The sequence below is a fragment of the Barbus barbus genome, assembly GCF_936440315.1.
Source record: "Barbus barbus genome assembly, chromosome: 22".
Taxonomy (NCBI): Eukaryota; Metazoa; Chordata; class Actinopteri; order Cypriniformes; family Cyprinidae; genus Barbus; species Barbus barbus.
This window is the reverse complement of record NC_136750.1, coordinates 25,555,730-25,583,424: the sequence shown is the minus strand read 5'-3', so window position 1 is coordinate 25,583,424 and position 27,695 is coordinate 25,555,730. Positions and strand designations below refer to the sequence as shown.

The 27,695-nt window shown below is 39.3% G+C and overlaps 1 protein-coding gene across 1 annotated transcript in view; it reads left to right on the top strand.

Moving 5' to 3' along the window:
- Nucleotides 1-27,695, top strand: part of LOC306888049 (semaphorin-3ab-like) — a 42,384-nt gene that overhangs the window by 9,950 nt on the left and 4,739 nt on the right. Inside the window, exons 3-14 of the mRNA XM_079446150.1 lie at nt 10,688-10,750; nt 14,039-14,158; nt 14,374-14,467; nt 16,807-16,926; nt 18,185-18,327; nt 20,146-20,260; nt 20,364-20,433; nt 20,588-20,732; nt 20,836-21,055; nt 21,159-21,250; nt 21,475-21,516; nt 22,929-23,086. Of these exons, the coding sequence (XP_079302276.1) occupies nt 10,688-10,750; nt 14,039-14,158; nt 14,374-14,467; nt 16,807-16,926; nt 18,185-18,327; nt 20,146-20,260; nt 20,364-20,433; nt 20,588-20,732; nt 20,836-21,055; nt 21,159-21,250; nt 21,475-21,516; nt 22,929-23,086 (1,382 nt within the window). The remainder of the gene's footprint in view (nt 1-10,687; nt 10,751-14,038; nt 14,159-14,373; nt 14,468-16,806; nt 16,927-18,184; nt 18,328-20,145; nt 20,261-20,363; nt 20,434-20,587; nt 20,733-20,835; nt 21,056-21,158; nt 21,251-21,474; nt 21,517-22,928; nt 23,087-27,695) is intronic.

Below are 27,695 nucleotides of genomic sequence, written 5' to 3'. Positions count from 1 at the left end.
AGTATTGTGTTTTGTGATGTTCACAGTTGATCTGAATATTTTGATTGTCACCGTTGTTGAGATTCATACACTGATTCTTGATGTCTGTATGATAATGCAGGTTTAAGCTTATAGTGCCGATTTACTTTTGAAAGTCTTTCAGATTAATCTTAAAACCATTGGATCAAGCTTTATATTTCATGTGAACAAAGTAAAAAAAAATTAAACAATCAATGATGGTGCTCTGAATGAAATCAGTTATGAAAGTCACAAAATGCTGATGATTTCTTTATTGAAACATAGCCATCAACACCCGATTGCCATAACTAACATGTCTAAACAAACACACAGATAAGGCAGTCAAAGCAATTGTTTTGTCAAGAGTCAAGATCCCAACTAAAGCAAACACTGATCTCGATAATGGTAATTCAAACGAAATTAAAACATCAACATCTAAAGTCAATCTGGTTAGTAACGTGTGAAACTGGTGATACTGTTTGTGGAGTTGTTTAATCATCCTCCGCCAATATCTTGAGACATTTATTGTGTTCTTTTATCTTGTTGTTACGAGGCTGACAAGACGTGAGACGTGCGGATCCATATGCAAAGCTTTATTTTGAAACATGGTCAGAAAACAGGCAGGGTCAGAGATCGGCAAACAGGTATGGCAAGGGCAAGACAGAGCAATCCGTGGAGCAAGCGTGGGTCAGCGATCAGCGAACAGTATCCGAAGGGGCAAGGCAGAGAGATAATCCAGAGTCGACAGCAATAATCCAAACGGGGAGCAAACACAGTCCAAACGGCAAGGCAAAGGGTAAATCCAGGAAACAAGAGCAGGGTCAAACACGGCAGGAAAACAAGGCAAGACTAAGACTATAAGAATGGCTCTGTAAAGTTGCTATCTCTAGATGAGTGATATATGCTAACAATACTCGGCCCTGAGCAAGAGCAAGTCCCAGGCTTATATGGTGTGTGGTGGTGATTGGAAAATGGTGATCAGGTGTGTGTGATGTGTGAATGGTGACAGCTGTGATCTGTGCACTGGATTGTGGGAAATGGAGTCCAATGTGCTGTGAGTGTAAAAGTCACTGTGGTGAACGGGTGACCTCTAGTGGTGGTTGACAGGGAGAGCATGGACCAGATTCATGACATAGCCCCCCCCCAAGGAGCGGCTTCCAGACGCTCCTACACAATCCAGGAGGGCGGTGGAGCGGAGGCGGAACAGGGGGAGGGACGGAGGGCCAGGTCCTTGAGGAAGTGGGAAGACCGGGGATTGGGGCAGAGCAAGACATCCAGCCGGAACCGGAGACCAGGACAGAGCAAGAGCCCACCAGGGCGGAGCAGACGGACCAGGAGCCCACCAGACCCGAGCAGAAGACCACCAAACCCGAGCAGAAGACCAGCACGGCGGAGCAGACGACCACCAGACCCGAGTAGAAGACCACCACGGCGGAGCAGACGACCACCAGACCCGAGCAGAAGACCACCATGGCGGGGCAGAGGACCACCAGACCCGAGCAGAAAACCCTCGCCAGGAAGCAGACTGGGCAGGCAACCATGGCAGAGTCTGAGATCTGGGGGAAACAGAGACAGACAACACAGGGAGAGCAGAGACAGACAATACAGGGAGAGCATTCATGATCTCAGGGGGCATGGCAGGGCAGGACGAGGATTCATAGACGGTGTTTTTAGCCGTGACAGGACAGGGCGAGAGCTCACAGACGGCCTCTTTAGACGTGACAGGACAGGGCGAGAGCTCACAGACGGCCTCTTTAGCCGTGACAGGACAGGGCGAGAGCTCACAGACGGCCTCTTTAGCCGTGACAGGACAGGGCGAGAGCTCACAGACGGCCTCTTTAGCCGTGACAGGACAGGGCGTGAGCTCACAGACGGCCTCTTTGGCCGTGACAGGACAGGGTGTGAGTTCACAGACGGCCTCTTTGGCCGTGACAGGACAGACAGTGAGTTCAGGGGCGGCCTTCATGACCGTGACAGGGCAGACAGTGAGTTCAGAAACGGTCTCCATGGCCGTGACAGGGCAGACAGTGAGTTCAGGAACGGCCTCCATGGCCGTGACGGGGCAGACAGTGAGTTCAAGAACGGCCTCCGTGGCCGTGACAGGGCAGACCGTAAGTTCAGGAACGGCCTCCATGGCCATGACAGGGCAGACCATGAGGTCAGGAACGGCCTCCGTGGCCGTGACAAGGCAGACCGTGAGTTCAGGAACAGCCTCCGTGGCCATGACAGGGCAGACCATGAGGTCAGGAACGGCCTCCGTGGCCGTGACAAGGCAGACCGTGAGTTCAGGAACAGCCTCTGTGGCCATGACAGGGCAGACCATGAGGTCAGGAACGGGTGCCACCACTTCGGGAGGTTCTGCAGCGGAAGCCGCCACCTCTGGAGGCACTGGAGCAGACTCGTGGACAGGAGAGGCCTCAGGAGCACAGTGTGCAGCCCACACACTCAAAATGGCAACTGCCATAACGGGAAGTACTGAGGTCAGGGGAACGGTCTCTGTAACAGACAGGGTTGAGGCCCTGGGAATGCCAGCTACTCGCACTGACATCAGTGGTGGGTCCATCACACTGGATATCAGACAGGGAACTTGAAGGACTGACCTTAAATCCTTGGGTGTGACAGACTCTGGCTGGAGCACTGTGACGTGGTGTGACTCTGGCTTGACAGCGGAGACGTGAGCAGACTCTGGCTTGACAGCGACGACGTGAGCAGACTCTGGCTTGACAGCGACGACGTGAGCAGACTCTGGCTTGACAGCGACGACGTGAGCAGACTCTGGCTTGACAGCGACGACGTGAGCAGACTCTGGCTTGACAGCGACGACGTGAGCAGACTCTGGCTTGACAGCGACGACGTGAGCAGACTCTGGCTTGGCAGGCATGACGTGAGCACACTCTGGCTTGGCAGGCATGACGTGAGCAGACTCTGGCTTGGCAGGCATGACGTGAGCAGACTCTGGCTTGGCAGGCATGACGTGAAAGGGTGCTGTTGCTGCCGCCATTTTGTGAGTGAGTGAGGTGTCGCGTTCCTCTGCGACACCCACAGTAAAAGAGGAGCCCATACACAGTAAAGCATAGTCCATAAATTGACTGAGAGATGAACGGGGACCCTCGCGGATTAACGATTAAGCGGCTGATTAATGCCTTCACAAAAAAAGTCAATAAGTGCGTAGTCCGGCAAATCAGAAAAATAGGCGAGGTCTAAGTACTCCTGAATATAATCCTCGAGCGGTCGCGAGCCCTGCTCGAGGGTTAATAACAGTCGTGCACAGTCCATACCTGGCCAATGTCCTCTTGAAAAGCCGCTGGATCCTTGTGTGGCCGAGTATTCTGTTACGGGGCTGACAAGACGTGAGACGTGCGGATCCATATGCAAAGCTTTATTTTGAAACATGGTCAGAAAACAGGCAGGGTCAGAGATCGGCAAACAGGTATGGCAAGGGCAAGACAGAGCAATCCGTGGAGCAAGCGTGGGTCAGCGATCAGCGAACAGTATCCGAAGGGGCAAGGCAGAGAGATAATCCAGAGTCAACAGCAATAATTCAAACGGGGAGCAAACACAGTCCAAACGGCAAGGCAAAGGGTAAATCCAGGAAACAAGAGCAGGGTCAAACACGGCAGGAAAACAAGGCAAGACTAAGACTATAAGAATGGCTCTGTAAAGTTGCTATCTCTAGATGAGTGATATATGCTAACAATACTCGGCCCTGAGCAAGAGCAAGTCCCAGGCTTATATGGTGTGTGGTGGTGATTGGAAAATGGTGATCAGGTGTGTGTGATGTGTGAATGGTGACAGCTGTGATCTGTGCACTGGATTGTGGGAAATGGAGTCCAATGTGCTGTGAGTGTAAAAGTCACTGTGGTGAACGGGTGACCTCTAGTGGTGGTTGACAGGGAGAGCATGGACCAGATTCATGACACTTGTGTTGATTTTATCTAAGGCTGTGGCTGAAGTCAGTTTTAGTTATTGTATTTCTGCTCGTCTCGTCTCTTTTTCTGTTCTTCTTTTTCTTTCAATGGTTCAGTTTGTTAACAGCAGGTGTTCATCACTAATGCTCAATCATCACTCAATTACTAAACTAATTATCTCATTAACTTTAACACTGACTCAGTGTTGCTTTTTTAACACTCTGAATGTGGATTATACTGTATATACACTGGGAGTGTTGATTTAACACTGGGGGTTTTACTGTGTAGTTGTAGGGTAAATTGTCTGAATGACTACTCGAATACTTGGTTGTAGGTAATCCATGCATAATTAGTTTAGTTTAGGTCATCTATAAAACACTAAACAAACACAGATGGATAACCAGAATATTTCACACAGAATCTGATGAAGTCTGACAGTAATTGTCTTGGAAAGGATGTTTTGATAGCTGTCATGATTGTGATTTCATGATTTTTTTGTGATTTCTCAGAAGTCACAGTTGGCATGTTAAAACTGTCAGCATGCTAAATCCTTTCAGGGATGTTGTGTCTCAAAAGTTGTCTGTTTAAAACACCACAGCTAACAAATTAAAGCTAAAATACTTAAAATATCCTGTGCTTAAAATCCTTTACAATTCCAATTTGGTGTTCCCAGTCAAAATTGGCTAAATCTTTCATTATGCTATATTATCACCAAATCTCAGATTCAATCTTTTTGTCAACTTGTTTTCTTTCAGTTAGCACAGGTTTTTGTATTTCTTTTTGGATCTGATAATAGTAGGTCTCATTGATCTGAGCTTTTGCACCTCAGTTTTTGATTGAAAAATGCATTCATTGCGGATAATTTTGGCAATAGTTACCCCAATACAGAGGTCTATACTCTCAGATCAATGAAGCCTACAATCAATCCATTTAAATAAGAAATACAAAACATGTCAAATCGACAGAAAATTTGTTGATAAAAAGATTGAATCTAATATTTGGTAATATAGCATAATGAGAAATTGATAAGCATTGTACATGCTTTATTATGCATACAAGTTATATACAATAGCTGTACTTGCTACTTAAACATTCATTGTCTCTCTCTCTTTCTCTCGCTCTCTCTCTCTGTTTCCAGCGAAAAGAGTATGAATATTTCAGGGCAAAGCTGTCATACAGATCACATAGAGTCTGGTTGAGAGCTGCTATCCATTCACCTGGATAAATAATGAACAAAATAAATGTAGCAAAATACAGACAAACGGTAGCAGGCCAAAACCACAGCCCACTTTAGACTATATACAACTTTATAAACATAACCTTCACAGAACAAAGGTAATATAAAAGTTACCGTATGAGGAAGCACAGGATATATATAATTTAGCCTGAAGAATTTACTTTAGTCAGCTATCTTAATTGCATTGTAAGAAGCTGTTAAAACAGAAATTGATCTCTCTCTCTCTATATATATATACATGAGCTGAATGAGTATTATAGAGGTTTTTCTATTGGTCATTTTGTCCAATTATAAAACAAAAAGGGGTTCAACTAATTCAGTTTTTGTCAGGAATAGTGACATGTACTATGGCACTTTTATAATGGAGGTCTAATGAGGGCAACATGTACTGCTACCAAAGAAAACTTTCTTCCTCCATGCAGTGGATATTCAATTCCGTACTCTGTCTCTTTCTCTCCCTTGGAAACACAGAAACACAATTTCACTCAGCGCATATCTGATCAGTGTGCAGTTTCACACGTTCACAGCCATCAGACAGGAGCTCCATTACAGCACACTGAACTCTCTCCAGACACATGGAGAACGGAGCTCGCTGTGACAGCAGTCCCACGGAAACCTTGTTCTTCCCATTAATACAATTCCATTACTCTTTCCAAAGACCTCTTGCATGATTCCTAGGATTTACACAACACATCTGGAAAGTTGTGTCTTGACAATGCAATAATGCAATAGCTAATATTGATGTATACAGATTTTTGTATACAGATACAGAATGGAGTATATGTTGGAGCTTTGGGACAGGCATATTTTTAGGAAGATTTTGATGATTATGCATATTCACCAATTTGGGGTGAAATTTAGTTTTACGAAGTATACATGTACATATGGTTTAACAAACTTGAAATTAGGATAAAACAATTGTGAAGTGGTGTTGCATGTGCAAACGGGTGATGTGTTACGTGTAATTGTTCTGTCTTATCGCCCCCTAGTGTTACATCTGGCACATACGGTTCCATGGGCAACACAAAACATACACAGGCATTAGTTCACGATTCTATTGGCCTGATGTCCAAACATACTGCACTACATGTTCCACATGCCAAAAGACCAGTACTGTTCCAAAGTGGCAAGGGGCATACACTGTGGTAAGGAAGATGGCACCAATAACTTATGAGATTCACCACCCTGGCGAGAGGAAATCGCACCAAATGTTCCACATAAACCTGCTGAAGGAATGGAAAGAAGCACCCAATAAGACACCAGAGAGGTTGTTGATGTTAAGAAAGGTGGATGATGAGGAAGAGGATGAGCCTGCTCCAGAGGTGAGACCTCAGAGACACCCTGCAAAGGTGAACTTGAGCCATCTGAATGATCCCTTAAAGGCTGAAATGCAAGACCTCCTGGATCGCTTCCCATTACTGTTCCATCAGAGGCCTGGGCGGACAGAACTGGTACAGCACAGCATCCACCTTACAGATACAACCCCTTCACGACAGCGGCCGTACCGAATACCAGAGAGACTACTGAAGCCCTTGAAGGAGGAAATTGAGATGATGAAGCAGTTGGATGTAATCGAACTATCCAACAGCGAATGGAGTAGCCCCCTCGTCATCGTCCCGAAGACAGATGGGTCCTTGTGTGTCTGTGTTGACTTCCGCAAGCTTAATGCCCAGTCAAGGTTTGATGCTTACCTGATGCCTAGAATTGATGACTTGCTGGAGCGATAGGACAGTCCCGGTACATCACTACCTTGGATCTGTGTAAGGGATAGTGGCAGGTGCCCCTTGATCCGAACTCCAAACCATACACTGCATTCAGGACGCCAGTGGGACTGTTCCAGTTTACAGTTCTACCCTTTGGGCTGCACGGGGCACCTGCGACCTTCCAGCGACTCATGGATCAAGTTCTCCAGGGCTGCGAAGGTTGGTCTGCCGCATACCTGGACGATGTTCTGATCTACAGCAATACATGGGCAGACCACCTGGAACAACTACGACAGACTCTGGAGAAGATCCAAGCAGCGGGCCTGTCCTTGAATGTGGCAAAGTGCGAGTGGGCTAGGCAAGAGACCAGCTTCCTGGGATACCATCTGGGCAATGGCGAACTGCGACCTCAGGTATGCAAGGTGGAAGCAATTCAGCGCAGTCCCTGACCTAGGACAAAAAAGGAGGGGAGATCCTTCCTGGGCCTAGTGGGCTGGTACTGCAGATTCATCCCGGACTTTGCTAACATTGCAACACCACTAACGGACTTACTAACCAAAACTGGGAAGAACCCGGTGGCATGGACTGGTGCCTGTGAGGAAGCGTTCAACACCCTAAAAGAGAGGATGTGGTCCGGCCCAGTCCTACAAAGCCCCAACTTCGATCAGCGGTTCCTGGTGCAAGTAGACGCTTCAGAGAAGGGAATTGGAGTGGTACTAGCCCAGGGGACTGCGGGAGGGGAGAACCAGTCGTGTTCCTGAGTAGGAAACTGTTGCCCAGAGAAACCAGGTATTCCACGATCGAGAAGGAATGTCTCGCAATTAAGTGGTCCCTGGAATCCCTCTGATATTACCTCTTGGGTAGAGAGTTTGACCTGGAAATGGACCATCGGGCATTGATGTGGATTCACACGATGGAAGATCATAATGCCCGCATCACGAGATGGTACCTAGCTCTCCAGCCTTACAGTTTCAAGGTTCGACATCGGCCTGGGAGACTTAACCTGGTTGCCGACTACCTGTCCCGGTACCCGGACAGTACGCGGCTTGGAGAGGGGGGAGGTGATGTGAAGAGTTGATCTTCACCGCTGGGAACGGCAGTACTGGCACACACATTATACATATACATACACACTTACCTCATTCCAACCCCTACTGTTTAACCATCGGAGAGCGGGTGCTCACATAATCTTGATGGCACACGGATATTTCACACACTCTTCTCCCCCTCTACAGTATACATACCCTGGATAAACCACACAGACACACTGTTGTTAGTTTGAAGTTTTATTGTTAGTTTGTTTTGTCTCGTATGTGTGTAGTCATACTCCCATGCGTCGGCGTTTTGTCTCGTGTGTGTGTAGTCAGACTCCCACGCGTCGGCGCAATGCGATTGTAGTCCGACGAAACCATTGTTGTTTTGTGGAAGAGACTGTGTCGTCTTTTCTGTGGAGAGAAATGAGGGTAAATGATAATGATTTGTGTTATTAATATGTGTTAAAAATGGTTTATTAGTTTTTGTGTTTCATAATATGATTTGATGTTTTACATGAAGTTTATGATTTAAAAATGAGATTATAAGATTAAATACTTACCTGATAATGGTACCCTCCGGGTAGGGGGTAGAGCCTGGCCTATAAGAAGCGAGGCCAGGCTCACATCAAGGGCTTGTTTACCAAGTCAGCGAACATGCTACTGCGGTGCCGTAAGCAAAACTAGACCTCATATATTGTGGATACTCGTTTGTACATATTATTTGTTGTTTATTTTGTTCTTTTATTATTTTTTTGTTTGTTTGTTGGTACTTTGCTATTTTTCTTTTTGACTGAGCACTTGTGTAAATACTCTCTCCACTGGATATTTTTACGGCACACTGTAAATAAAAGTCACCTTTCAGTTACTCCTATGGGTCAAGCCATCATTTTGTTTTGTTTTTCCGGACCTAAAACGTCCCGCAGTGGATCTGCCAGGATCTACTGCATCACAAAAATGTTCTGACCATTTTGGGTCAGTAAGTTATTTATTTATTTATTAAATTAATACTTTTATTTAGCAAGTATGCATTACATTACGGGGAAGTCGTGACCTAATGGTTAGAGATTCGTACTTGTAATCCAAAGGTTGTGGGTTCGAGTCTCGGGCCAGCAGGGATTATAGGTGGAGGGAGTGAATGTCCACCGCTCTCTCCACCCTCAATACCACGACTGAGGTGCCCTTGAGCAAGGCACCAAACCCCCAACTGCTCCCTGGGCACCGCAGCATAAATGGCTGCCCACTGCTCCGGGTGTGTGTTCACGGTGTGTGTGTGTGTGTTCACGGTGTGTGTGTGTTCACTGCTGTGTGTGTGCACGTTGGATGGGTTAAATGCAGAGCACGAATTCCGAGTATGGGTCACCATACTTGGCAGTATGTCACTTCACTTCACTTCACTACATCGGTCAAACGTGACCATAAGATATTTACGATATTACAGATGTATAGTTACAATATACAATATACAATCTTCTACTTCAAATAAATGCTGTCTTTTTTTTTTCTTTCTCTTCATCAAAGAGTCCTGATGAAAAAAATAATAATAATAATTTCCAAAAAAATTAATTAAATTAAATAAGCAGTTTTAAACATTGTTAATAACAATGTTGGGGGTAACACATTACAAGTAACGCTAATTACGTAATAATATAACTTTTTTCAAGTAACTAGTAAAGTAACACATTACTTTTTAATTTACAAGAAAATATCTGAGTTACTTTTTTTTCCCATTTACTGACTGACAGTGCGCTGTGTGAACATGCTGTTACTGTAGTTCTAGACTACATATGAATGTGCATTAATTCATCTCACTCGCAAAAAACAGATTTAGTATTCATCAAAATTATTTAAAACAGTGAAATGCAAACTCAGAATATGACGCAAACCTGCAATAATTAAATATGTTAAACAACACAAATGTATCTAATCCGATTTTATTAACCAATGTCTTTGCTGCTGACCTTTGATGATCCAGTTCAACCATACTAATAAGCAAAAATGACTTTAGATAAACTAACATTTGTGCTTCATTGTTTTTTATTGCTGAAGAGCGTTGAACCCGCTTCTCCTGTGTTCTACTTTACAGACGTGAATTTACCTTCAGCCTGAAGTTTATTCATTACACTTTTTGGTGTGAAAAGGCTTTTACATTTGCTATGATTAGAACTTCTTGTATTAAAAACAATCAAGCCCTGCTCATACTTAAAAAGTAACGCAAAAGTAACATAACGCATTACTTTCCATAAAAAGTAGCTAACGTAATTATTTACTCTTTTAAGGAGTAACACAATATTGTAATGCATTACTTTTAAAAGTAACTTTCCCCAACACTGGTTAATAATAAGAATTGTTTATTTTTATTTTACTGAAGGACTCTCTTGTGTGATTAAGTGCATTTTCCCCCTTTTTTATGACTAAACATGTTGTAGTAAATTGTGAAATTAATTAACATATGATATAATATTACAGTTCAATTACTTTTTGTAGATTGCTAAATTTGATCCAAAATGTTTATCAATGGCATCAGTGACCTTAATGTGATGTGTGTGTGTTGCATGCTGGGAGATTCAAATTGTAATATTGTCCTGATATGCTTGTTGCTATGGTATATTTTAGGGTGAATTTTTAGGCTGTTAGGCTTTTTTTGTAGTTTCAACCAATTTTAAGTGGAAAAATATTTATTAACTTGCTCAAAACAAGTAGGTTGCTACAGTGGGTCTCTAAAGGTTAATAAACAACAAGTTGCTTCCATCAAAAGATTTCTCAGTATTCTTTCTCCTTTAACTTTCTCTCTCTCTCTCTGACCGGTAGATATCCTGGCCTCCTTCACCTTCTCGACGAGATGAATGCAAGTGGGCTGGGAAGGACGTCCAGGTAAGTGCTTCTCTTTCACTTTGTACTTTTTTTTTTCTTCCATCCTCTCTCTTCTGTCCTCTCCACAACCCTGAGATCTGTCGGATAGACCTCACTGATGCAGTGAACTGCTTGTTTGTCTGCACTGTTCCACTTCTCTCTGCTTCATCTCTCATATGTCTCGCTTTGTAGTATATCATATATGCATGATATAATTAGATCTGCAAGATGAAACTATATAAATGAGTACACAAAATCTGTACCTGTGAACAGAGCAATTATCTGATCTAATGTTTTACTGAATTTTTAACATCGATAGTAATAGGAAATGTTACTTGAGCAGCACATTAGAATGATTTCTGAAGGATCGTGTGACTTTGAAGACTGGGGGAATGATGCAGAAAATTCAGCATTGCATCACAAGAATAAATTACATTTTACAATTCTTTAAAATAGAAAACAGTTATTTTAAATTGTAATAATATGTCATACTATTTTACTTTATTTTTAATCAAATAAATGCTGCCTTGGTGAGCAAATGAGAGTTTTTTTCAAAAGCAGTAACTTTTGAGCAGAAGTGTATGTTTACATAATACGTCAGCTTCTAAAAGAGAAATATATATATATATATATATATATACTTTTTTTTTTTTTTTCATTATATATTGCTTTTATTGAAAGTAAATGTAATATTTGAAATGGATCCAAAATCAAGACACGATTGGTTTGCTTTTGACAAGAGCTGCTCATTCTGAGAAGGTAAAGCTGAGCTTGTCTGTCATCTGTCTTTTGCTTTCACAAACAAAGTTGAAGGTTTCTCTCAGAAAATCAGTTCAGCAGATGTCAGTGGAAGAATGAATAAAAACCAAATCACTGAATTGTGGGACAACGGTGTGTAAACACTTTCCAGGCTGGGCTGCCATTTGCGCTCATAAATTCCATCTCAGATCCTGCCCGAGGCGCTGCCTTGAACATATAGAGCCATAGAAAGCGGCCCTCGGTTCTGTTAGCATCATAAAGAAACTATAAGGTTGGTTGGGTTTCAATGGCGCTTATTTGAATTGCAATAACATGCATTATGTGAGATTTTGATGTAAACATGGTTTTCGATGAATGGCGGGGTGCTCACTGAAAGATGGCTTTTATGTGAAGAGAGGGGTGCTGGTGAAAAGAGACAGATCGACTAAGGCTTGTTCTGCTCAAAGAGAGGTTAATTCAAGCTTGTTTGAAGTGGGACTATGTCAATTTAGGGCCCTTTTGAGAGCCAATGAAGATAGAAAACTGCTGGTCCTGTTGAAGGATCTCAGCCGCAATTTGTAAGAAACAAAAAGAGAGTGAGATCAATGCTTATGAACCAGAATTCTGCACAAAAACAGCCATTTGTGTTGGTGGTGGTGATGCATGTTAGGTCAAATTAGACAAGTGTTTAATTAGAAGTGTTTGAATTTATCTGTGGATTTGGCAATAAATAACTTTAACATAAAATTAGCATTTATTTAAAAAAAAATATATGTATTTTATTGTATTTTAACATTTTGTTTTATACATTTTGTTAATTAATTTTATTTCATTCACAGTTGTACTTTCTAAGTGTTTTAAATGCATTTATAGACTTAGAAATAATTACATTTAGCATGAAATATTGACATTTAAAACAGTTTATTTTATTTCAGATAAGGCTTGGTCAAAACCAAGCAACTTTTTGCATTTTTAAATGCTGTTTTCCTATTGGTTCCTGTGTAATTTCACTGTATAGAAGTAACAAACCACTGTTAAGAAGGTGAACCAGCAATACACTGAGTGGAGAGCTTAAACTTTAATTAAAACCATGCATTTTTGTCTTGATGAAGGAGTGTGCAGAAACATGTCAGTTTAAATTAAGTCTGAGTTATCCAATTAACAAATGTTTGCTGGTTGCTTAGAGAAATCACCATACAAATGAGTTACATATAATTGTCGAGGTATATTAAGTTGGTATAGGAGGTTGGAGAAATATAGCTAAACTAAAGTGTCAGTCAGTCAATATTGATGGAGTAGGAATAGCCAAATCTTTGAGTCACATATTATACGTTGTCATACTTTTCTGTAAACCTTTTCCACATCAGATGAGTCACTTCAGTCCGTTCCAGATGAGACTTGCTCAGACACGTGGCTTTAACACAACTGAGGAGCTTCTGAACACAAACATGCACATTTCCATAGGCAAAATCCTTGCTCAGATGCTACAGTGGAGCTGAAAAACACCAATAACACACACACACACACACACTAACCCTGAGAGTACAGGCCACTGGGGAGCTATGGACGCCTATAACAGGATTTCCCTGTTAATGCACTAAACGCCCTGCTGAAAAACAACTCCAGCTGTTGTAATATTTTCCTTTTAATAAAGCGCTTTGTGGGAGTGTGTTGGTCAGCTGTGCCGCTGTGTGTGGAATTTTGCTGCTGGAGTTTGATGAACACAGAAATTACATAAACAGAGGAATAATGCAATAAGAACATGAAATGGGTTAGTTCACAGATTACAGCATGACAATCTAAGGACATCAAACACATATTGTTATGCAACATAAACCTATGAGTAAACCCCTATAATATTGAAGGTGATCATATGAAGGTAATTATTAGTGAATGTATGAAGTCAGTTCCCCTCAAGTGCACACAGGTGTCCTAATCAAAGGTTTAGGTCACCACAATAACAGTGTTTCACTAAGTATTGAAAATCAGAAAGTAAACAAATACTTTATCCATCTTCACTGCTGTTCAAAAGTTTAGCATAAAAAAAAAAATATATATATATATATTTTTTTTTTAGTTTGATCATAAATACAATAAAACAGTAATATTGTAAAATATTACTACAATTTAAAATATATGTAGAATATAGAATGTATTTTATTCTTGTAATGCAAACTGAATTTTCAGCATCTTTACGCCAGTCTTCATGTCACATGATCCATCAGAAATTTTAATATGCTGATTTTCTGCTCAAAAATGCTGACATTCATATATTAAGTGTGTCCAAGTACTTTCTTGGGCCACTGCATGTGTATGTGTGTGTGTGTGTTTACGTGATAAGCTGCATCTGTTGGCATTTGTTGACACAGATGGCATGTGTGTATTTATTTAAGAACGTAGTGACCACTGTGAATCAAGAAATATAGATACACCACAGATTTAGTTTGCTTTTCTCTCTGTCATGTTCAAGGTGTTGTTTTGGAAGTTTCTGTTGGTAAAATATTGGCTACATCAATATAAATGCTGTTTTCTGATCGGTAATTGATGTTGTTTTGTTCTCTCTCTCTGCAGAAGGAGTGCTCAAACTTCATAAAGGTTCTGCAGCCGTATAATCAGACGCACTTGTATGTGTGTGGAACAGGAGCCTTCCATCCCGTCTGTGCTTATGTGGAAGTGGGCAAACGCCTGGAGGTAAATCCATCCCACATTACTCTTTCACAGTTTATTGGTGATTCTGTTTTAACAAATTATGTCACTTTTGATTATTTAGAAGCTTTACTCACTTAGACAAGACCTAAAATTTTTCGAATGACAGAGTAGCCTAGAAATCTGATGAAAATTTGATAATTGTTTCATTGTGGTTTATCATTTGCAAAGAGATTAATTTTGTACTCATTTGTTTCCAGGACAACATCTTTCGGCTAGGGTCGTCAAGCTTTGAGAATGGCCGTGGAAAGAGTCCCTATGACCCCAAACTGCTGACTGCGTCCATGCTGATCGGTGAGTGATGCTGAAGATGAGCAACTGATTTTCTGGTTAATATTTAACTTTGTTAGGGCTGCCCCTAATAGTCGACTAATTGTTAGTCGACCAGAAGAGGCTTGGTCAACCAACGTTTTATTAGTCGCTGAAAAAAAAAAATCCACATTGGCGAAGTCACGCAGATCGTTAACGGCTGGTCTGTTGTAATACAGGACATCCAAATGCTTGCTTATGATTCATCCACCACAAATATGGCTTATCATCTGACATATGTAAGTAAAAGCAATTTTACATGGCTACTCAATCTAATGTTAACCTAGAGAAATGTCCGCTGTTCAAGTGTCTGTGCGGAAGCTGAACAGCAGCATGCTCACTGCAGGCCAGATGGAGGCGCCGGTGCGCTCACTTGCTCTAAAAATACTCTGTCATACAGATAAGAGGAATACATCTTTCAAATCTGTAAAGACTCTACGCTTATTCGTGTGCACTCACAATAACAACAAAACGTGCTTTTGTAAAATAATGAAAGCAAACAGGATGCACTTTCTGCTGCCTCGGTCTGTGAACTTGAGCGCGAAACTCTGTGTATCTTTGCCTTACAGACATTAAAAAATATATCTATTGAGAGTGAAATGTCTACTTTCAAATGAACCAATTCAAATGGATAACAAATATTCTCAGATTACGTAATCCGTATGAAACATACATACAGGCGCATCCAATACTGTGGAGATGACGAGGCACTGTCGCTGAATTCATCTCTAAAACCGAAACAAAGAAACACTTGTTTATCAGTGAATTATTAAAATGTTAATGCAGCCTCCTTACTGTTTTTCCCTGACACGTTCATAATCATAGCTTCTGCGGTGCGCTGTGGCAAGCTTTGTGTGTGCGCTTGAGCGCTTATTAGGCTTTGTAGGCAATTAAAGGCTCATTATAATGATTTAAATGGTTTATTAATAAACGTGCGATTAGTTGACGAATGCTTCAAATGAACGACTACTAGTCGACCAGAAAAATCCTAAATTAAGGGCAGCCCTAAACTTCATTGTAATCCTAGAAGTCAAAATTTTATTTTAAGGGTCTTAAAAAGTTTGTACAGGTAGATTTATTTTATATAAACTTTTATATACTTTTATAAATTTTATGAATTAATTTTCTCGACTTCACATTTTTACATGAGTGGTGTAATGTGTGGTGTCACATGACTAGATTCATTACCCGCTCTGAAAGTTTGATTAGATTTGATTGGATTAGATTCAGCTTTATTGTCATTGTGTATAGGTTATAATAAAAACAAGCCAGTAATAGGTTACTGGTACCATAATGCAAATTAAATGTACAGAGAAGACAAATCTATCAAAGGTAAAAATTTATAATGTGTGAAAAATACTTCAATAATTAAAAAAATAATTAACTATAAAAAAAATATTTAACTATAAAAATATAATTATTTATTTTAATATTTATTTATTCAGAATTTCTTTATTATAATTTCATGTTACTTTATTGTTTCCAACATTTTTTATCATAATAATAATAATAATAATAATAATAATAATAATAATAATAAACATATTTAAAAAAATAAAAACAGCAATACATAATTTAATTAAATTAAATTTTATTTTAATTTTAATTTTTAGAAAATGTGTGTAAAGACCACTTTGGACAACAAAGGATTCAGAATCTAATTTAAATATAGAATCGAATTTAAATATAGTATCTAATATACATAAATGGAAAGTTTATGTATCAAATATTATGTCATTGATGTTACATTTTCAATTCAACTTTTGACTCAACTATGCTGATAATATAATTACAGTGCATTTGTTTGTTTTCTCAATTAGCATTTGTTATGCTTCACTGAGCTATTTGGTTTGTCACTCTGAGAAATTAATTAAACTATAAACAGAACATAATGCAGATTTGGTTAGTTAGAGAAAAATGCATAATCCGGAGTGTATTTTGCTCTGGTTCATGTGTTCTGAATGGAAACTCAACACCCTTGATTAATGCTCTCTCTTCGAGGATGACCAGTGCAGACTGTTCTTCTGGTTTTGTGCTTTACCTGCAGAGCGTTCTACTGTTAAATCTCTCATCTCAGATTAAAGGTCACTCATGACACACACACAAACACAGTCCCGTTCTCTCACGCCATCCTTGAGCGTGAAATTGCCTCCGAGTGTTGACTGTTTCACCTCTTTGAGTCTTCTCCTGAGCTGTTATTAAAGTTTACAAAACCTAGACTGAACTAGTTCCTCCTGTCTCCTGACATTTCATTCTTGCCATCCATATTGAACTCACATAAACTATCCTAAGTATGAGTTTTAATTAGTGTTTTTGATCATCAGATGGGGAACTTTATGCTGGGACATCAGCTGACTTCATGGGCCGGGACTTTGCCATTTTCCGAACGTTAGGCAAGCACCATCCAATCAGAACGGAGCAGCACGACTCCAGATGGCTCAATGGTGAGACATAAACACGTTTTTACACACAGCTTTGTATGTTTTAAATGAATGCAAACAAACAACAATACTATGTGCACAGACACTACCGTTCGAAGATTTTTTACATTTCCTGTGTTCACCAACACTGCAATTATTTGCAGTTAAACTAGTTAAAATAAAATTCAGTTAAAACAGTAATTTGTGCAACTTTATTACATTTGAACAGTTTTCTATTTTACTATATTTTAAATGTAATTTATTCCTTTGAAGCAAAGCTGAATTTTTAGTGTCACATGATCCTTCAGAATTCATTTGAATATGCTGATTTGCTGCTTTTAATGTTGAAAACAGTTGTGCTGCTTAATATGTTAAGAAGATAAATTTTTTCAGGATTCTTTGATGAATAGAAAGTTCAAAAGAACAATATTTGTCGGAACATAAATATTGTAAATACTATAACAATTGTGAATTTATTTCTCACAACGTGACTATTTTGTCACAGCATAATGTTACTTCTTTTCCAACTTTACTTATTATTCTAAAATGTAATAATTTTATTTAAAATTGTATTCTGTTGAAACAGGCAGTTATATGTGTGAGAGAGGAACAGAGAACTCCTTAATCAGAATAACTAGATTTTTAATCTCTATCTAAAACTTAAAAGTTATCAAATGTCCTTACCTCACATCTTGTGTTCTAGCATGTGTGTCAGTAGATATCTGATGGAATTAGGATTATATTGTAAACACCAATTCCTCATTTGTTTTTTTTTTTTTGTTTTTTTTGTTTGTTTTTATTGTTAACCAAAGTAACAATTAAAGATTAAATGAATGCATTTGGCTCCAGTGAACAAGTTTTGCGTCATAGGAGTGTGTGTGTGTGTGTGTGTGTGTGTGTGTATGTGTATGTGTAGATGTGGTGAGGTGACTGTGTAGGTCAATGTGAGCTGGTGCCACAGTATTGTCATGTGAGATGTTTGTGATGTGGCTCTTGGACCTCTGTGAATACAGCAATAACTCTGAATAACCACGAAAAGCAGGCTGTGAAGAGCTGGGGCCCACAACACCATAAATAGAACCTATGCACACTTAACATGTCCCTAAAACACACACACGTAAATTTGAGGGTCAGACCCATTCAACTATATGAACAATGAAACTTATAATGAAATCTAAATCTGTCAGTACTCTTGCTGTTAAAGTTATTGGTCCACACTATTTTTTGTTGTATTATGTATTTTTATTCTTTTGTGTTAATGTTTTGTTTGTTGTTTTTCCAGATCCTAGATTTATCAGTGTGCATCTTATCCCAGAGAATGACAACCCTGAAGACGACAAGATCTATTTATTCTTCAGAGAGAACGCCATTGATGGAGAGCAAATCAGCAAAGCCACACACGCCAGAATCGGACAGCTTTGCAAGGTACAGATACACTTTACACATACATTCACCAAAGGACCACAAATACATGACTCCACAGGCTGGTCCACACACACTTAAGCTCATTTTAAAGCTCAGAAAACTGGAGTTATCAGTTATGTTTCAGCTTTGCCCCAGATTCAACCTAGGATCATTGAAAAAATATGCCTTTGCCACTTTTACCATTTGTGAACTAATGCATTTTGAAGTTTGCATCACATAACCAACTCCAGGTGTATGCCTTCTCATGTAGTAAACTTGCTCGGTAGCACATCTGGTACAGCATTGCACTTGCACTGCAAAGCGCTTAGGTATGAATGTTGGGAGACATGTATCATGGCAATATAGATAAAAGTCTTAGAAGTGAGCTATAATGAAATGGTTGCTTTAGCAAATGAGATTATACCTCATGTTTGCTTTTGTTAACACTATCGACAAAACCTAACATACCACACACTGGACATTTCACTTTGAAAGTGTCGTAAAACCTGCAAGAAACTATGTGATATAATTCAGCAAAAATGTCGCCATAAGCATATTTTGCTCATATTTTTCTAATCTGATGATGCCGTATTGAAATCATAGGACTCTTTTTCTCAGAAAAATACTTTAAGAAACAGAAGACTGTTTCCATTTAATCTTGTAGTCTAGAAGAGATGATTGAGATATTAACTAGATCTCATTTGTGGTTTCTCTTTACATCGGTAATGCATACAAACACCTCATGGTGACGATACAGTTAGGTGGATGGCTCAGCCAGGGTTTTTGCATTTGGCTTCACCTCTGTTTTGTGGCCTTGCTCTCACCCCCCACCGTGAAACTTAAGAGATGCCTAAAATGTCACAGGAGCCATCAGCTGAGAGAACAAAGACTGCTCTGTGGAGAAAATGTGAGACTTTGGCAGACACGCTCAGCTCAAGTGCGAGCCTACAGCTTGAAGTGGTAGAAAGGTGTTCTCAATTACAGCTCGCTCGGTATTCCGGTATGACTGGAATCCTACCTTCACCAACGCAGACAATTGTCTTATTATGCAGAGTGTATGTTTAGTTTATGCAACACATTTCCCAGCCCTGCTAATTAGAGCTGATCAATCCACAGTAAAGGAGATTGTTTATATTGCTCATGTGTTTCACATGCCGACTTCCAGGTTTTTACGTAAAACAAGATTGTAGACGTGTGTCTATATATACACATGCACACACCTCTTTAAAATGAATGAATCATCAATAATCATTCTATAAATACATGGTGTCTGTTCTAAAGATGACTGGAGTTATTGTTTTTGGGAGCTTTTATTGAAACCAAGCTGCCAAAATGACTCATTTTGACTTATTACATTACGGAAATTAATACATTAGCGCAAGACTGGCTGTCTATTTTCAACTATGTGAATACGTCTCAGTAGAATTCTTTTCACAATTAGTTCATCTCAGCAGCTGTTGTAAAAAGTTTGAAAAGTGTCTTAAAAGATACACAGGGTAGAAAATAGCCTTTTTTTGAAAATTTAGTTTTTTTTTTTTTTTTAAGTGAAAATTTTTACATTATGAAATAAAAAGTTCTATTCATGATCCCTTTAATCACATTTTAATAGGAATGCAGATTTTGTTTGTGCTCTGGAAATTAATAATCCCTTAAACTGAATTGTCTTTATTCACAATTCAATTTGAATTGGCCATGCCCAACAAAAATGTACTGAATTTTAGTTCAAATAAATTCGACAGATATATTTCACAAAATACATGAAGATGGTATTCTGGGAAGCTTGCCTGAAGTAAACATTAAGTAAAATTCTAAAAGTACGTTTGAATTTGTCCCTGACAGAATGATTTTGGAGGCCACAGGAGTTTGGTGAACAAATGGACCACCTTCCTGAAGGCCCGTTTAATCTGCTCCGTTCCTGGCCTGAACGGCATCGACACACACTTTGATGAACTACGTAAGTGACCAATGCTATGACAATACCTTCATATTTTGCTGTACGTCTCTATTTTGGCATATTTGTTTGACCACTCACTAAAAAATGTTTTGATCGTTTTCAGAGGATGTTTTTCTCATGAGCTCCAAGGATCTCAAAAACCCTATTATCTATGCTGTATTTACAACATCCAGGTATTAAAACATCCAATTTACACCAAATTCCCTTTTCCCACTAAGCCTAAATGCTTATTCTGTATTTTTGTATTCAGACCTTGATAATTGTGTCTTAAGTCCCTGAAGTCAAAGCTGTCAAAAAACTCATAATTGCTGTTTCTCGGGTTTACAGTAACATCTTTAAGGGCTCAGCGGTGTGCATGTACAGTATGGCGGATATCAGGAGGGTGTTTCTGGGACCCTATGCCCACCGAGATGGACCCAACTACCAATGGGTACCGTTTTTGGGTAGAGTGCCGTATCCAAGACCTGGCACGGTAAGACGGCCAATCAGTGCTGATGCCTTTTTACATTTCACTTTTCAATTGAAAGTGACTTGCCTGCTTGGATTTAAACACATGTTCTTCTGGATGTTGACAGTGTCCCAGCAAAACATTTGATGGTTTTGAATCAACAAAGGACTTTCCTGACGACGTTATCACGTTTGCCAGAAGCCATCCGGCCATGTACAACCCAGTGTTCCCCATCAACAACCGCCCAATCATAATCAAAACCGATGTTGAATATCAGTTCACACAGATAGTGGTGGACAGGGTGGAGGCAGAGGATGGACAGTATGATGTCATGTTTATTGGCACTGGTGAGTAGAATAAAGTTTTTAAATCATTTGAGTTCTGTGATTTTTTTTTAAACCATATACTGTATGTAAAACTCAAGTTAATTATGTTATTTTTCTGCCGTAGACATGGGCACAGTTCTTAAGGTGGTTTCTATCCCCAGAGGAACATGGCATGATCTTGAAGAAGTCCTGTTGGAAGAGATGACTGTGTTCAGAGTCGGTTTACTGAGTTTATTACACTGAGTTATTTCTAATTGGTTCATCATTAGGATATTATTTCCATCTACTACTACTGTACATTCTACGCTGTAGCATTTTTCCACTAAAACACTCCAAATAAGCTGTATTATTTTCTCTTTTTCATACTAAGAAATATTTTGTAATATTTTGGTGATAGACAATATAAAACATTAAAAACACAATTTTTTTTTCTTACACAGGAACCAACAGCTATTACTGCAATGGAACTCTCCACAAAGCAGGTTGGTATTATTAGAACTGCAAACAACTGATCTCTTAATGCAATAAAGATGGTGAAAGCAATTCAAATAAGTGGCAGTGCTGAAGATAATTCCATTAAGCAAGTCTGAGGAATATAATTGGTTTATTGAAGTGCAGGGAAAAGAGTAAAATAGGCCTAATACTTTATAGATCACTTTTCAAATTATTCTGAAATATATATATATATATATATATATATATATATATATATATATAATGAATCGCTGCAATGCGTCACTGTTTCCACAAAAAATTTTAAGCAGCACAACTGTTAATGAAAATAAATATTTTGAGCACCAAATCAACATATTAAAATTGATCATTCATAATTAATATGATTTCTGAAGGAGAACGTTACACTGTAGTCTGGAGTAATATCTGGAGTAATGAATATTTAGTTTTGCCATCACAACAATGGATTACATTTTAAAAAATACTGAAATAGAAAACAGTTATTTTAAATTGTAATAATATTTCACAATATTACTATTTTTACTGTATTTTTGATCAATTAATAAAAATTGCAATTATAATGATTGCATGCTTGGTGAATATAAAATCTTTCAAAAACATAAAACAAATCTTACCAACCCCAACAGTTTCAATGTTAATATAAATATAGAAATAAAAGTTAAAATAAAATAATTCAGCTTATCACATTCTAAAATGTGTTAAGCTGAATTATTTTATTTTAACCCCAAGTCTGGGATTTTTGCAGACGTGTAGCTTGAGTTGATTCTAAATATTATCCTAAATTTAAACTTGCAAACTTGTTAATGGATCATTATTTTTGTGTGGAACCAATCACTCACAACAAGACCAAAAATGTCTAATATGCAATCTCTGTAAGTGCACAACTAATGTAGCATGTGAGGTTTTTGAAAAAGAGTGAACTGGTCAGCCAAGTTAGCATTGGGCGTTTTGTGGGGAAACTGTCATGCCACACTACATTTTGTTGACAGAGGTGATATAGACCAGCCAGATTTATCTTGTACCGAAAAACCCAGCACAGTTCTCACACTCAGACTGGGTTACACACACACACGTTGCTTGGCCTCAAGCTACATTACGCAGAGCAGGGGCTGCTGTCACAGTCACTCAGACAACACAGCAACACGCGGTACTGCCATTAGACTCCACACATACACACACACACACAGTCACACACACACCAGCTGGTTTTACACTCAGGACTGCAGCATGAGCTCTGCTTTAGATGGTGTGAATAATCAAGCAGACACTGATAGGTTATCTGAAAGGATATATAATTAAACAGCTGTGTGCAAGCCCTGAGAAAGTTCCCGTATTCTCAGAAATCACACCAGCACAGACCACCAAAACTTTGCCATCGTTGTTTAAAGGAAGTCACAAACTCTCTGCTCTATCTTTACAGCAACAGCTCTATCTTGGATCCACCAATGGGGTTTCTCAGATGCCGCTGCATCGCTGTGACGTGTACGGGAAGGCCTGCGCTGAGTGCTGTCTGGCACGTGATCCTTACTGCGCCTGGGACGGATCACAGTGTTCCCGATACTTTCCAACTGCTAAGCGGTACGATGAGAAACACTGCAAAGTTGACCTAAGATGAAGAAGATGCTCTATGAACTGTTTTTCATTTTATTTATTTATTTTAATTTTTTTACAGGTTTTCTTTACATCTAATATTTAATTTTATTTCAGCTGTAAATTAACAAAAACAATTTTTCATACTTTTAGTTAACAGTAACACAACTGGTAGAGGACACAAAAGTTAACGCAGAAATGAACATTTTCTTAGCTACATATTATTCCAAACCTGTATGACCTTTATATCAAAAACCCTTTTATTTTTTATATTTTCAGTTTACATTTTAATTTGTTTTACTAATTTTGTCATATACTTTGTAATTTTTTTATGTTTCTACTGAGCTTTAATTTATTTTTAGTTGCCAGGTTTTAAAATTTTTGTGTTTTGTTCAAATCTAATATTTTTTTATTTTATTTCAGCTGTAAATTAACAAAAACAATTATTCATACTTTTAGTTAACAGTAACAAAACTGGTAGATGACCAAAAATGCATTTTAATTTTAGTTTTACTAATTTTGTCATATACTTATAATTTTATATGTTTAATAATAAATAATAATAATTTGTTTTATTTGTCACATACCCAATTATACAGAGTATAACCAGCAGTGAAATGTGTGCTCTGCATTTAACCCATCCAAGTGTACACACAGTAGTGAACATACACCCGGAGCAGTGGGCAGCCAATGCTGCGGCGCCCGGGGAGCAGTTGGGGGTTCGGTGCCTTGCTCAAGGGTCTCACCTCAGTCGTGGTATTGAGGGTGGAGAGGGTGTTGTTTATTCACTCCCCCACCTACAATCCCTGCCGGACCTGAGACTCGAACCCACGACCTTCGGGTTACAAGTCCAACTCTCTATCCATTAGGCCACGACTACTTGGCTTTAATTTATTTTTAGTTGTCAAGTTTTATGTTTTGGTTAAATCCAATATTTTATTTTATTTTATTTCAGCTTTAAATGAACAAAAACAATTTTTCAAACTTTTAGTTAACAATAACAAAACTGGAAGTTGACACAAAAATTTCACCATTTACTTAGCCACATATTATTACAAACCTGTATGATCTTTCTTCTATGGAACAAAAAAAGAGATGTTTAGTAGAATGTCTAATGCTGTGTTCAAGTCCTCCTGGAACGGTTGTACTTATGAGTTGAGAAGTCGTTATTATGACGTCGGGTGCGTTCAAGTCGCTTTAGTCGGAAAAAGATGGCAATTTAACTTTTCTACATAAAATTCAATGATTTTTTTTTTCTTTTGTCTGTTTTTATTTAATTATGAAGGTGATGTAAACTAAATAATTATATCTTATATTATAATTATACAATAATATAATATTTTGAATATGTAACTTACATAGTTTTATTGTACATGAAAAAAAAAAAATAATTTTATTAATTTCAACAACTTTACCGACACGGTATATCTTTAGTCTTTGCCTGAGTCAATTGCATCTGACACGTTTTTTCACTGACACGCCCCCAACTTTGAAACTCGGGGTTTAAAGAAAATTTCGAGTTTCCCACTCGTAATAACGACTTTGTGGTGGCGTTCATGTGCGTTCAACTCGTAAATGCGATGTACATAACTTGAACGCACCATAAGCTGCCCTTTTCTGTACATAATACATACATATATGTGACCCTGGACCACAAAACCAGTCAAAAGGGTCAATTTTCAAAATTGAGATTTATACATAATCAGAAAGTTGAATAAATAAGCTTTCCATTGATATGTGGTTTGTTAGGATAGGACAATATTTTGAAAATCTGGAATCTGAGGATGCAAAAAAATCTAAATACTGAGAAAATAGCCTTTAAAGTTGTTCAAATGAATTTCTTAGCAATGCATATTACAAATCAAAAATTAAGTTTTGATATATTTACAGTAGGAAATTTACTAAATATCTTCATGGAACATGATCTTTAATTTATCTTCTTGTACTAATGATTTTTGGCATAAAAAAAAAAAAAATCTTTAATTTTGATCCATACAATGCATTTTTGGTTATTGCTATAAATATACGCCAGCGACTTATGACTGGTTTTGTGGTCCAGGGTCACATATTGACAAGTACCAAATAAATAAAAGTCTTCTGAAGCCATACAATAAACAATACAAAAAGATTTTAACAAATACTGACTTCAATTTCTGTCAGCTTCGCAAAGCAGTTTTATATTTATATTTATTTTAATTTTAGTTTGTTTTAGTAATTTAATTTAGTCATTTTCATTAGTTTTTAATGTTTCTATTTAGCTTGATTTTTATTTCAATTTATTTGTTATTTTACTAATTTTGGTGCTTCAGTTGTCAAGACAAAATTTATGTTTGTTTAAGTTGTTAACATTTTACATAAAAAACATTAAATATTTGATTTAAAAATTGTATTTTATTCTATCGTACGGTCCGCTTAGCTGGTTTGTTTACATCTAGCTACCACAATTCCTTGCTCTCAGGCAGTTTGGCGTGACTTGCCTGGAACGCTACAAAGTCTTGAGTCGTGGTTTGAAGTCGTGAAAAACCTGTCTGGAATGCGGCATAACTGCCTCGGCAGCCGCGAGACCCGAAACACGGGAGGGAGACGTTCAATTCTCAACCTAAAGCATAAGAGGCATTCTTAACGCGATCACATCTTGCTTGTATTTAACTCCCCCGGGAGCCAAACGCACTCTGTTCAAACACTAAAATCTTCCAAGATCAGGAGGGAACAGAAACGGCAGAGAATACATCACATTAAGCTTGTTCAACTCCCTCGAGAGACGAACGCGTTCGTGCTAACGCTGACTAAAACTAGAGTACAGGCTTTACCTCTGCTAGTAGTGGCCCCACGAATGCAAAAAATGAGCATATCCTTATCTCTCGTGAGTCAAACACATGTGCTTCTGTACACGAGGGTTTGAAGACAAAGAAAATAATGTTATATTCCACAGGTGCTCTTTTATACCATAGACTGTAAAAAAAGATGGACGACGCGTCTTCGCTTCCTTCCACTATAGAAAAGTGAAGCGAATAAATCTCAGTATGGCCGCTGCCATCTTGAGTAAATGACGTCATTTGGAGTCAGAGTCTGCACAGTAGAGCTTTGTTTGGAGCCCGAGTCTGCGCAGTAGAGCTTCGTTTGGAGCACGAGTCTGCGCAGTAGAGCTTCGTTTGGAGCCCGAGTCTGCGCAGTAGAGCTTCGTTTGGAGCCAGAGTCTGCGCATGGAGCCAGAGTCTGCGCAGTAGAGCTTCGTTTGGAGCCCGAGTCTGCGCAGTAGAGCTTCGTTTGGAGCCCGAGTCTGCGCAGTAGAGCTTCGTTTGGAGCCAGAGTCTGCGCATGGAGCCAGAGTCTGCTCAGTAGAGCTTCGTTTGGAGCAGAGTCTGCACAGTAGAGCTTCGTTTGGAGCAAAGAGCTTCGTTTGCAGCCCGAGTCTGCGCAGTAGAGCTTCGATTGGAGCCAGAGTCTGCGCAGTAGAGCTTCGATTGGAGCCAGAGTCTGCGCAGTAGAGCTTCGCTTGGAGCCAGAGTCTGCGCAGTAGAGCTTCGCTTGGAGCCCGAGTCTGCGCAGTAGAGCTTCGCTTGGAGCCAGAGTCTGCGCAGTAGAGCTTCGATTGGAGCCAGAGTCTGCGCAGTAGAGCTTCGTTTGGAGCCCGAGTCTGCGCAGTAGAGCTTCGTTTGGAGCCCGAGTCTGTGCAGTAGAGCTTCGTTTGGAGCCCGAGTCTGTGCAGTAGAGCTTCGTTTGGAGCCCGAGTCTGCACAGTAGAGCTTCGTTTGGAGTCCGTGTTTGGAGCCAGAGTCTGCGCAGTAGAGTCGTGAGGTGGAGCCGCGGTATCAAACTTCTGCCCGAACTCCAGCAGACCCAATCAACCATAACGGCACGCCCCGTTTTTATAGCATCCATTTACTAGCTAAAATCAAACTTATCACAAAAACGAACAATTGAACATATATCAGCGTAATTTATTATTATTTTTTTTTTTATTGAAGTCCCATTCGTTTACATGGAGAGTGTGGGGTTTATAACCTGTACTGCAGCCAGCCACCAGGGGGCGATCAAAGAGCCCGCAGCTTCACTTTTAAGGATGAGTGAGACACACCCGTTTTTTACTCGCAGTTGCTTTACTGTTACGCCATAGGCTGCCACCTGCCAATGTCAAGTTCATCGTCGTTGTTTCATTCATGCTTCAGACACCGGTCACGCTGAAGGCGTTCCCCTAGCGCCCTCTAGAGGACGAAGCGTGGAGTTCCCTTTCGAAACGTAACATGTATTTAATAGTTTTAGTTTAAATTGGTTTAGTCAACAATTAGTCAACAATTTAGTAAATACTTTAGTAATACTTGCTGTATCTCTTGTTGTATTCCTCAAATGAAAGAAAGTCACAGTTTTGCAACAACATGAGCTGATCGAAGAAGGTTTTCAGTTTTAGGTGAACTATCCCTTTAACATCAGTTTTACTATTTAGAACATTAGAAGTTTTGAAAGCACTTTTCACAATGCTGTCATTTCATCTTTGAGTTCTTGACCTTATTTGAGGTGTCCATCATAATCTCATTGTCCTTTGTAGCATTTAAGAGCACCGCTATCGTTTTCACTGTTTAAACTTATCTCCTTCGGG